Here is a 12,681-nt window from a genome sequence, read left to right on the forward strand (position 1 = left end):
AAGGCTAACCGCGATCTTGCGCAACAGTCATGGCATCGCAATGACGACATGAACTGCCCGCGAGCAGCGCATTAACATGCTGGACCCCCAGACATGTAACGCAGTGCCCGCGCCCATCATCCGAGGACAGGAAACCACCGCATCCAGAAACGCACAGTCGGAGCGCCGTCCTGATAAGGACGTGCTGCACGACTGTGTTGCTCTTTCTGTGAAGTTTGCAACTTTATACGCACCGCTCTGGAGGACCGGACCCAAAGAACGCCAGGCAAGGGAGAAACCCAGCTCGACCGTCTGCCACTGCGTGTACACACTCTGGACCGGGAGAATGCTCTCGTTCGCTCAGAATCGCTGGTCACAGCAGGAGGAACCCTCATCGACTCGATCAGAAAGTCTCTGAAGCGAAAAGGATGGCGTTTGCTGGCGCCAGGTGAGCTTATATACTCAGTTGATTGCTTATGCCGCTCACCTGCGCAGGCTTGCGCTGCCAATTCATTCTTAATTGGCCCGTTCAATACTCTTTCAGACGAGTAGCTTCTGAACCGAACCTCCCAATGTGTGGATTTTACAAATCAAATCCACTTATAGTGCTGAAGTTCCCCCCGAAGGGGAACTATGTATTTCCATGTGTCAAATGTGTTAAGTCATGCTGATAGAATGGTCGTAATGCTGGCAACAAGCTAATCCACAGTAGTAGTACATTTTCTCCTTTGTCTTGCTTGGTTTTGCTCATTAGGCCAGGTCACGCACATAGTAAGTGTGGGCATTTATCTATGACTGGTTTCTACCAAAATACAATATCTTTAAAATGTGACTGCACAAACCAAATTTGAAGTAAAAAGTGCAATAATACGACTCGAAAATAGGCCGCTTTCAGTTTTTCTTACAATTTTACTTTAAAATGAAATGACCAATAAATCATCCAACATGTTTTTTTTGTTACTATAACTTTTTAAAAGTGTTTATCAATGTTTCAAAGAATTTTCCTTACACACTGCAACATTGATTTAATGCAATGTACTGTAAGTTGAAACTACTTGTGAAGTTAAGTTGATTCAACTCAACAATTTTTTCCATATTATCTTAACTTTTGTTAGCAATTTCTGAATAAATGTATATTAAAGTAAATCCTACTGTTTTATTTTCAATGTACACACAATTATGCACTATATTTTTGTTGATATTTTCATTTCGATTTAACATATTTACTATATAATATTTTTCATCTTAGAATGACAGGTGACCTAATTTTGTGTTGCAACCCATTAGTTGCAATTCAGTGAACTAGACAAAAGATTGAAGATTTGTATTTGATTTTGTAAAAAGTCTCTGTGCTCCCACCATTATTAAACTGTAAGGGTCAACTCCAAAAGGCAATGAAAGGTTGCTGGATGCAGCACAGATCGATTCCTTAGAGTTTAAAAGAACATTGTGTGCATTTCATCGCTCCAGATCAGATCAAAGAGGAAGCCTTTGGGATCAATTAAAATAGTATCTTAAACCATATAAATCAAGGATGCAGACAACAATGTGTAAGCCTAACAAATACCAAACTGAGGACAAAACCTTTTCTAAATGGAGTTCGAAATCCATTTTAACCCCAAAATAAATAAAGTGTTGTGCTTTTACGTCAAGCTGATTTGTTATACAAGTGATATTGTAAACGAAATAATATCATTCTCGACTAGTCTATATATGCCTTTCTAACCAACTTGAGAAAACACAATTAGATTCAGAACTGTCCTGTCCTGATAAGAGGTTCTGAATCTTTATTTAGGATTCATTGTTCTGTGTAAGTGGTTGGCACGTTCTGTAGACTGTCTGACTTTCGGAGACTGTTAATGACTGATAAACATTTTAGTTTAGATTTAGATTTTGCATTTTAGGCTACGTACACACGGCATCAATTGTGTTTTTTGTTGTTGAGCAGATTCTGAATGTTTCGCATTCATAAATATATATTCTTTCAAGATGCATGAAAGAAACTTAAAACCAAGTTAATCAGAATAAAGCATAATTTTAAGCCAAAACCATTGTTGCGTGCCAATTTGCATACTATTCATCCTAAACTGTATTTGAAAATAAAATGTGTATGTTCCAAATCATAGTATGTTCTACTAGGCAATGAAATGCTCTACTATTTCTGGTAAAAATTTGAAGTGTAGGACCGTCCGAACTCTAACCTATAATATTGACCTCAATACATTGTGTGTTGGATGTGAATTCAATTACAACTACAAACTCATGTAAAAAGTGAAAACAAACTACTAACATAGCAGATGCGTGAGACCAACCATCAAGTAGAGGCTTTGATAAATTTGGTTGAATTACCCATAAACAATATCTAGCCAACTGGAAAATATTTAAATCATTTTCCACTTCATATTTCATCTGCAACAACAATGCAAACTTATATAAAAATTTAATATAGAAGGTTTGGACATTTGAATGTATGATTATCCAAAGACCTGAGGAGATTTCTCTCTATGGAAAACTCGCGAATGGCAGATTAACACATCTCTATATGGTAGGTAATTAAATGTGAAAGAAATGTGAATGATGTTTCAAGATGATTGACAGGAGACGTAACTAAGCAACATAATTGATCAACTGCGATCTAGCGGTTGCAGATCGCCAAAGGACTACAAATCCGCCATTTCATGGACTACAAAATCCAGTCATATACCGCTTACATACAGTACACGCTCTGCCCAAGTGGCTCTGCAGTTAGTGCCACTTGCAAAAAGTACACAACATGTAGAATGGGAATTGGAACACAGCATGTAGCATAGTAAACAAACACTGCCAGAGCAACAGGACAAAAGTCAAAGAGAAATTTAGTAAGAATGTGCTTGAAGTCATTCAGCGTGCTGAGTACAGACATAAACACAAGAATACAATGGTATTATGTCGTCTAGTTGACATAGCATTACCTTGTTTAGTTGCAATAGTACTAATAGACTTAGAAGCGCTTTCAACACAAACACAGCTCTGAGATCCGCCATTGATGTTGAACTTGTTGCTGCTTGCTTCTCATATTATGTAACAAGCGTCCCGCCTACTTATACTACGTTCTGAAAGTATGTACTTTTTTTGTAAAAGATCATGCAGGCTTCGGGACAGACTTTGGGGCATTGACACATCTTTCCACATTTCAGCCACAGGTAAACCTAGTGAAAAGTTGATGTGATTGTTGTCAATGTATTAGGGTTTCTTTTACAGCATCTATATTGACGTTTAATTAAATAGACCGTTAAATAGATTTAAGCTTGCAGTTAGATAAAAGGCAGTGTAAATAAGCACTATGAAAGCAGGAATATATATTAAAAATACTATGGTCACATAAATGTTCAAGACATAACATGAAACAGTAGAATTTAATGCAGTGCTTTTTGTCTGGAGTGAGACTCACTTTATTGTATCTCAAAGAGGCAGTGAACATCATAGGCTTTAAACAAGCTAGATCTTAATCGTGGGGAGTTTTTAATGGCATGACAGTTCAACACAGCAGTTTAATCTGCCATTCACGACAAGCAGATCTTTCAACCAGATTGCTGCAGGTGTTTGCATAACTACATTCAGAGGTTAATAGCCAGAGGTTAATAGCATCCATCCTGCTAATGTACAGTTGAAGTCAGATTTATTAGCCCCCCCTGTTTATTTTTTCCCCCAATTTCTGTTTAACGGAGAGAAGATTTTTTTTAAACACATTTTACACAATACTTTTAATAACTAATTTCTAATAACTGATTTATTTTGTCTTTGCCATGAGGACAGTAAATAATATTTTACTAGATATTTTTCAAGACACTTTTATACAGCCTAAAGTGACATTTAAAGGCTTAACTATGTTAATTAGGTTAACTAGGCAGGTTAGGGTAATTAGGCAAGTTATTGTTTAATGATGGCTTGTTCTGTATCTAAAACAAATATAGCTTAAAGGGGCTAATAATTTTGACCTTAACATGTTCTGTAAAAAATTTAAAACTGCTTTTTTTCTATGCAAAATAAAACAAATAAGACTTTCTCCAGAAGAAAAAATATTATCAGACATACTGTGAAAATTTCCTTGCTCTGTTAAACATAATTTGGAAAATATTAGCACTGTCACTTCACAAGTAGAAGGTCGCTGGTTCGAATCATAGCTGGACCAGGTGGTGCTTCTGTGTGGAGTTTGCATGTTCTCGTGGGTTTCCTCCAGGTGCTCCAGTGTCCCACACAGTCCAGAGACATGCTGTATCAGTAAATTAGATAGACTGAATTGGCTGTAGTGCATGAGTGTGTGTGGATGAGAGACTCCATAGGTATTTCCCAGCAATGAGGGTTCACGAGTTGCGGGTTGTGGCTGGAAAGGTATCCGTGGTAATAAAATAAGGGACTAAGCTGAGGGAAAGTGAGTGAGTAAACTTCATTTCTTGTCTAATTATTTTTGTTTTTTTATTCATATGGATTACTTTGGTTGTTACCAACATCTGGAAAACATTCCAACTCAACAGCACCTTTAAAACTAGGTTTTCTGAAAAAAAATTGACATGTTCAAAAATTTTCTAACCTGATATCTCAGAACAACTTGAGACTGTTCCTCACTTGAGCTTTTCATGACAAATTTAAATGAGCATGCAGCTTAAGAAATATGCAGTGAAATGATACCTCTCATACATAAAATAAAATAACTGCAGGTCAGATTTAGGCAGTAGACTCACCTTGCACTCTCCGTTGATGCAGATGTCCAGCGAGTCACCTTGGCAGCGCGTGCCATCAATGACAGCAGGCGAGCGCTCAGTGTAGAAGTTATAGCCTTCAGCCAGACAGTTCAAAGCACACGGTTTCACTCCACCTGAAAAACACGTCAAGTTTATGGTCAAACAGCTGATGTCACTCACTCGCTTTAACACCAGAGGAACCCTTTATCAGGTTATTGATGGGTCCCGAGGTCCCCGAAAACCTATTCACACCCCAGAAATGTCTGAGAGGCGGACACGATTTATTTCATACGATAAACTCAAAATCTATATGGAATAACAGAGTCAATCTCTCACCTCAGCAGCATTGCACTGATAAGTGATTCACTGACTGCTTTTCTTGCAGCCGGGCTTCTCAGACGGGGCCCACGGTTTTCTTTTATGCCTTTGTTGATATTAACAATCCAGTCAAAGCACTCGAGCACAAGAGAGGCATTACTCATAGTGGAATCTGAACGTTTCACCTGACATCATTACTGCACCGACACGGGGAGAGATTAACAGAGCTGCCAACAAAAATCATGGAGATCTACAAAGGTTATCATAGACTGTACAAGTGAAGTTCACCTCCAAAATGAGTTTTAAGAGCCAAAAAATTGGTAATGATAATGCTTATTATGGGGCAGTGAGATAAGGGGAGGATGGAGCCGGCTGTGAACTTCCTGTCAGAATGTTTTGGAAATGCCTCTCTATCTCTTGCAGCTTTTCTTTGTTTATTGGGTTCAGGCCAATTTGTTGTAAACAAGAAATACACCCTCCCCTTGGGCTTTCTGGCTTCACTTTTTTCAAAGCAGTTTGGTAGTCACAAAAAGACACAACGAAAGAATCAATGGGTCAAAGATTGGGGTGGTGGTGGTGCAGAGGTAAGGGTTTTGTTTTCCATTTTTATCAATTTAATGGAATTTTATGCTGATACATTATTAAAGATATAAAGGGATAATTGATTTACAATCAGCTCAGCCAAGATGTACAGTTGAAGTCAGAATTATTAGCCCCCCTGATTTATTAGCCCCTCTGTTTCTTTTTCCCCCAATTTCTGTTTAATGGTGAGAAGATTTTTTTCAACACATTTCTAAACGTTATAGTCGAGAACTGACTCATTTCTAATAACTGATTTATTTTATCTTTGCCATGATGACATTAAATAATCTTTCACTAGATATTTTTCAAGACACTTCTTTACAGCTTAAAGTGATATTTAAAGGCTTAACTTAGATTAGTACTGAGCACGCTCTTAATAGTCAAAGGAGAACTGACAGCTCTTTAGGAGTCTTTTTCAGTTTAAAAGGACAGTACAACCATAACTTAAAACATTTAAAATCTGAGAAATATGTCTCTATAAGAAAAAGAGTGCTTGAGGAACAATTACTCTGAATTAAGTCAATCGATTTCCGTATAATGAATCAAAAAAGGTTTCCAAAATTCTCAGAATCAAACCGGCCTTCAAAATCAAAAAGAACCTAACCGTACCATGGCTCCAAAACCATGATCCAATCCAAAACATAGCATTTGTGTATCGTTACACGTCTGGATCTTTACAAAAGTTAGGATTATGTTTGCATGTGTGATCTCAATTGGCAAGACTGATTTTTCAGATTCCCAAAGTATAATATACACTGGCTGACAAAATTTATGTCATCGATCCCAGTTGTAAGAGCAACAAATAATAACTTGACTTCTAGTTGATCAGTTGGAAAAGCAGCAGAAGGTAGATTTTTCAGATGGATCATCAGTTGAACTGCATCCCAGTCATGACAAATACTGCAGAAAACCTATTGGGACCAGTGCGAGAGATCTGCAGTGTGAATGGCAATATCAACAACCTTAGGTATCAAGGCATCTGTGCTGCCCATTGCATTACAAAACTACAGGAGAGGGCTTATTCTTTAAAAGGATAGCGTTTCTCCTCATACTTCAGCCTCCACATCAAAGTTCCTGAAAGCAAAGAAGGTGAAGGTGCTCCAAGACTGGCCAGCCCAGTCACCAGACATGAACATTATTGAGCTTGTCTGGTGTAAGAAGAAAGAGGAAGCATTGAATATGAATTCAAAGAATCTTGATTAACTCTGGGAGTCCTGCAAGAATGCTTTCTTTGGCAGTCCAGATAACTTTATTATTATTAAGTTATTTGAGTCATTCCAGAGATGTATGAATGCAGTCCTCCAAGCTCATGGGGGTCATACGCAATTTTTTTTTTTTCCACTGCACCATGACTTTATATTCTATACCTTGCATTATTTCTGTTAAGTGACAAAACTTTTGTCTAAGCAAAGTCAGATCTCAATTAAATAATTAAAAATCAAGACATGATCATATTTTATTCTGATAAAATAAGCTTAATCTAGAGGCCTTTGCCTTTCATACAAGCCACTTCTGATACCAAATGGTCAACTAGAAATCAAGTTATTATTTGTTTTTCCTAAAACTTGGATAGGTGACAAAACTTTTGACAGGAAGTCTACAACATATATACAACAGGATGCTTCTGTGTTCTGCAAAATTTCCTATAGCTGTGGATTAAATGTAACCATGTTTTAAATCATGTTCAGTTTCTTGCACAAACGGATCATTTAACTTCATAAGTCTTGAATTTATTGTTAGAGGACATGCAAATAAATTTAGTTTTGTCTGTATTTTGACTCTCAAAGTGCCGTTAGCTTTTGACATTCTATTTATAAATCACAAAGGGTCACAGTTTCAGCTAAAACTATTCTTTAATGTTCTTTTGAAGCGAAAAGTTGCAGTTTTTGAAATTGATTTCACCAATTTTGTCATTATTTACATCAAGTTATTCCAAACCTGTATTATTTTCATTTTTCTAAGGAACATAAACACGTTTTCTTGTGTGTCCATACGACATTAGACCCCATTGACTTCCTCTTTCATGTTCCTGAGAAACTGAGAAAAAAAAGTGATAAACGTTTCGAACAACGTGATGACAGAATAATAATTTTTGTGTGAACTACCCTATTAAACTGACAGGCTTAACTGTCACACTTTAAAAGATGTTTATGTACATAGTCACACACACACACACACACACACACACACACACACACACACACACACACACACACACACACACACACACACACACACACACACACTCACTCACACAGACTAGCGATACATGGTGTTCAAGATGGAATCTGAGGAATTTTCAGACCATCAAAGAGACTTTCCCAGTGTTGGTGTTAGCAGAGTACACAAAGCAAGCCAGTATGTACATTGTGAGTGGAGCAGACGTTGGGAAGGCTGTGGGAGAAAGCGGCTCCCTGTGTAGCTCATGAACCCACCTCCAGTGTACGGCTTCCAGTTGTAGTACTTCCCACGGAAAGGCAGGCTGTCAAAATCGGCACACTGCTTCTCCCTAAAGTCACGTGATCCTTCTGGACAAGCCTGCAATCATACAACAAATCAAATCAAATTGAGGCCTTGCTGAAGCATAAGAAATCAACAGTATTGCAGATTCACAACAATCACTTCTGATAAAAAAAGTTTGACATTTTTATGAACTACTTTGAACAAATTATAAACTACCAGCAAATTATGGTTCACTGTTTTGAGGTGGTCAGCAAGTGAACATTGTAGTCAAATGAATTATACTGAGTTTAAACCAAACCAACTCTGCTACTCACTCCTTTTTACTCACAGGATGTTTTTTTTTTTGGAAAACGGCACAATGACTGCACCATACCTTCGCCTCCGATGAGAGGATAGCCAGGCATAGCGTGAGCGCACCTGCATCATAGAGAGGCGTGGTCTTCCAACATGATCCCTAGTCCTTACTTTTCCAACTTCAAAAAAGATTTACAGATTTAGATATATTTTTTCGGGAGCCGCAAGTGCTTAGATAATTTTTAGGAATTTAAATACGACAGTACGTTGGAAAAGCATGCAGTCCCGAAGGGGAGGACGCTGCGGAGGCCACCTGCTACCCAAATGGGGAGCTATGATGGCAGAATATACGGACTAGCCCAGAGAAGGGGGAGTACGCATATAAGATGGTTAGCGGAGAGGAAAAACACGGGTCTGCCTGTGAGGGGGGATTGCACCATGGCTGAATAAGCATATGGGATTGCCTAGTGGGGATCACGCATAGCGGGCATCTATACCCAAACGCGGGCTGACCAGAGGGCAGACCTACAACATAATGGGCCAGCGAGTGACTCCTCCGCTAAGTCAGAGCTGGGGACCTCCGGCTCCACTCGCAGATTGTAAAAACTTGCAAATGTATTAAGTGTCGCCCAGCCCGCAGCTCTACAGATGTCTGTTAGAGAGGCGCCACATGCACGCGCCCAAAAGGATGCGATGCTCTGAGTGGAGTGCGCACGTACTCCTGGGGGACACGGCTCGTCCTGGCTCTGGTAAGCGAGGGAGACCCAGGAGCCTCTGAAATAATTTCAGTGGGACCACTATTTTGCTGTCGAACTCTCTCAGACAGTTCAGCATTAGCAGAGTGCGCTCTCCGGAGAGGGGCGCTGTCATGGTGACCAAGTCCAGCTCCAGCGCAAAAAAGAGATCCTCTGCACAGAGGCAAGTTTGCGCTTTTCTCGGTTGACCTGAAGCCCCAACAGGCCAGAGCACCTTGTCTCTGTGCATAATCAATTGCTCCCGAGAATGGGCTAAAATCAGTTTGTCATCGAGATAATTGAGTATGTGGATGCCAGCGAGCCGAAGGGGTGCCAAGGCACCCTCCACGAGCTTGGTGAAGACCCGCGGAGACAGAGAGAGCCTGAAGGGGAGAACTTTGTATTGACAAGCTCGACTTTCGAATGCAAACTGCAGAAACTGACGGTGGCATGGAAGAATGGAGACATGGAAGTACGCCACCTTCATGGGCACAGTGAAGTAAAGGGTGTAAAACCCGCTCTCCAACTCGACTGGAGGGACAGCAATCTCCTCTCGCAAGACAGGGGCGAACAGGGGGCTGACCCTGGTGTAATACACACTCGTGAACTTGGGGGGCTGTAATGCAAATTGAATCGAGTAGCCGAGTCTGATTGTGCGTATGAGCCACCACAAAGGCCTGGCCCACGCTAACCAGGCAGTCAGAGCTCTCGCTAATGGACTCATAGCTACAATCGCTGACGTACCAGCAGTGGGGCAGCACGGAGTGGGTGTGCTGATCTGGGAAGTGCGATGGTCCCGCGGAAGGGCTGGAGGCAGGAGATTCACTCTCACCTTACATCCAGCTCTGGAGGGGGGGCTCAAGGAGTGGGAGAAAGGAGACCGTCCTCCCAGCGTCCTCCCAGGTTTAGCCAGAGCAGGTGCTTCTGGACCACTAATGTGGACATCGTCCTCCCCAATGCACATGTAGCGGACTTAGTCTGAAGAGCATATTCGGTTACAGTGCAGAGCTTGCGAAGCAAGCTTGGGTCGGACCCACCCTCGTGCAACTGGGCCAGCGCCTGCGCTTGGTAGCGCTGGTAGGTGGCATAGCGTGCAAGGCAGAAGCAGCCTGGCCCACAGCCTTGTAAGCTCTGGCTCCGAGGGTTTTGCACGAGGCGGGACGGGAGACGAGGCGGACCCTGCCAAGAAGAGGCGCCACGCGGACAAATATTGAAAGCAATGGCGCGCTCGACCTGAGGAATCGCCTCATACCCTCTGGCTTCTCCACCTTCAAGAGTGGTGAGGGTGGAGGGACACGGGCAGAAAAAGGTGCCCTCCAAGACTGCGCAAGCCTACTGTGCACCTCCTTGAGGGAGGGGACGAGAGGCTTCGAGGCTTGGCCAACTTGTCCTCTATGTAGCACCCATCTAGTCGGTCCGGCCGCAGAGCTGGGGGATAAACCATCTCCAACCCCACGGTGGAAGCAGCCCAGGAAAGCACGGCTAACATTTCCGTTTCAGGATTTGTTTTGACATCGCTCACCTGCCCGGAGGGGGTGAGCAGGTCTGGATATTTGTCGGACAATGAAAGCCCACCCTCCGATGCAGCAGTGGACGTCTGGTCCCCGGTCTCATCGTACGTACGGACATCTGGTTAGATGGATCGCTTTCCTCCGCACGAAGCTTGGATGGATCGCTTGGAGGAGCGGGAGGTCTGCGGGCCCGGAGGCGAGGGATAATCTCCTACTGGAACCTTTAGACTTGCCTGAGTGCCTGCTGCAGTGCAGGGGACAGCTGGGGTGGTTCGCCCTTTTGCAAGGGCTAGCTGCAATCTTAACTGCGCAACAGACATGGCATCGCAATGACGCCATAAACTGCCCGCGAGCACCGCATTAACATGCTGGACCCCCAGACATGCAACGCAGTGCTCGTGCCCATCATCCGGGGACAGGAATCCACTGCATCTAGAAACGCACGGTTGGAGCACCATCCTGAAAAGAACATGCTGGACGACTGTGTTGCTCTTTTAGTGAAATTTGCAACTTTATAAACACCGTTCAGGAGAACCGGACCCAAAGAACGCCAGACAAGAGAGAACCCCAGCTCGACCGTCTGCCACCGCTTGTACACACTCTGGACCAGGAGACCGCTCTCGTTGGCTCGAAAACGCTGGATATCAGCAGGAGGGACCCTCATCAACTCTCTCAGAAGGCTGTACAAGTCTCTGAATCAAAAAGGATGCATCTTCTTGCTTTTGCTGTGCTTTTATGCTAAATTGATTGCAACAAGCCTCAGGTGAGCAAGCTGACGTTGCCAATTTATTTGGCATTCATTGGCCCATTTACATACTCTTTCAGATGATTGGCTTTCTGTACGAAATCCTCATACATGGATTAAGTTATAGCATTTCCATTCCCCATCCGAAGGGGAACTGTTGAATGAAGTTGCTATTTTTGTTTTATGTGCGCAAAAAAGTATTGAACTTCCAACGAGTCAGGAACCTTGCTGTAAATGGAAGATCAGAGAGCTCTTAGATTTCATCTAAAATATATTAGCTTGTATTTTGATGAAGTAAAAATATATGCTCTGCATACATTTAAAATGTCTATCATTTCATATTTTTAATGTTTATGCTGGAATCGCACTGAACTGAGCTAAACTGAACTGAACTGAACTTAAACACTAAAACCTGAACCACACTGTTCCAGTTACTGAACCACACTGTTCCAGTTACTATGACCATTTATGTAATCTACATTGTAAAAGCGCTATACAAATAAAGCTGAATTGAATTGAATTGGAACTGTAATGAGTAGTTTTTGAGAAGTGTTTTATGTTTTATTCACATGTATTTTATATTTCTACAAATGTAATAAAAACATTTGCTATTTGCCCACACATGAGTGAGTACATTCCTGAGACAATACTCTTTAAAATGTAAAACATAAATAGTCATGTGGTCAATATGTATAAATAATTAATTGATTAAATGTACAGAATTGGTACTATGTCATGTTAGAAAAATCTCATATCACGATATAAGTCATCTCATATAATGATATAGATTATCATGATATAAGATGACTGGTCATAACGCTCAGCCCTATTCTGAAAATGAATTAAAATGTCTGGGGTATGGAACGACATAAGAGGGAGTAATTAATATCTGAATTTTCATTACTGAGTGAACTAACCCTTTAAATAAATAGCTCTGGTCTTTTTTATTACATGATCAGAATTTTTTAAAAACATGAGTCTTAAATAGGCACTGCAACTTTACTTCATTCTCAACTACTTCTTCAACTCCTTCACAAGTCTCATTCATTTGATTTTTTTATGAACAATATTTGCAATCTTTGTCCATAGGTTTGAAGCTTTCATTGTACTGAGCCTGAGTATTGTTCGAACTGTGAGTAAATGGGGTAATATGGGGTAATATGCATTACATTTTGTTTATTTTTTTTTATATTATAATTATAATAACACCTATTATTATTATTAATCAATTGATAATTGGTTAATGATAATTATCAATTACTATCAGCGAGAGCATTTTTTGCATAGAATATAAAAGTTCCCACATTTTCAGACATTCAGATATTTTTTTGACA

At 40.8% G+C, this 12,681-nt stretch overlaps 1 protein-coding gene across 6 annotated transcripts in view; it reads right to left on the reverse strand.

Annotated features, from left to right (window-relative positions):
• adamts6 (ADAM metallopeptidase with thrombospondin type 1 motif, 6) overlaps nt 1–12,681 on the reverse strand; it is a 184,262-nt gene that overhangs the window by 51,801 nt on the left and 119,780 nt on the right. For all 6 annotated transcript variants that reach the window (XR_015500852.1, XM_087270247.1, XM_087270249.1 and 3 more), the window contains 2 exons: nt 8,036–8,138; nt 4,701–4,834 (listed from right to left, as the gene is read on the reverse strand). Coding sequence is in view for 5 of the 6 variants with exons in the window: in XM_087270247.1 (XP_087126373.1) it covers nt 4,701–4,834; nt 8,036–8,138 (237 nt within the window). In the remaining variant the exon portion in view is untranslated. The remainder of the gene's footprint in view (nt 1–4,700; nt 4,835–8,035; nt 8,139–12,681) is intronic.

The sequence above is a fragment of the Danio rerio genome, chromosome 10, assembly GCF_052040795.2.
Source record: "Danio rerio strain M-AB ecotype USA chromosome 10, GRCz13ab, whole genome shotgun sequence".
Classification (NCBI taxonomy): domain Eukaryota; kingdom Metazoa; phylum Chordata; class Actinopteri; order Cypriniformes; family Danionidae; genus Danio; species Danio rerio.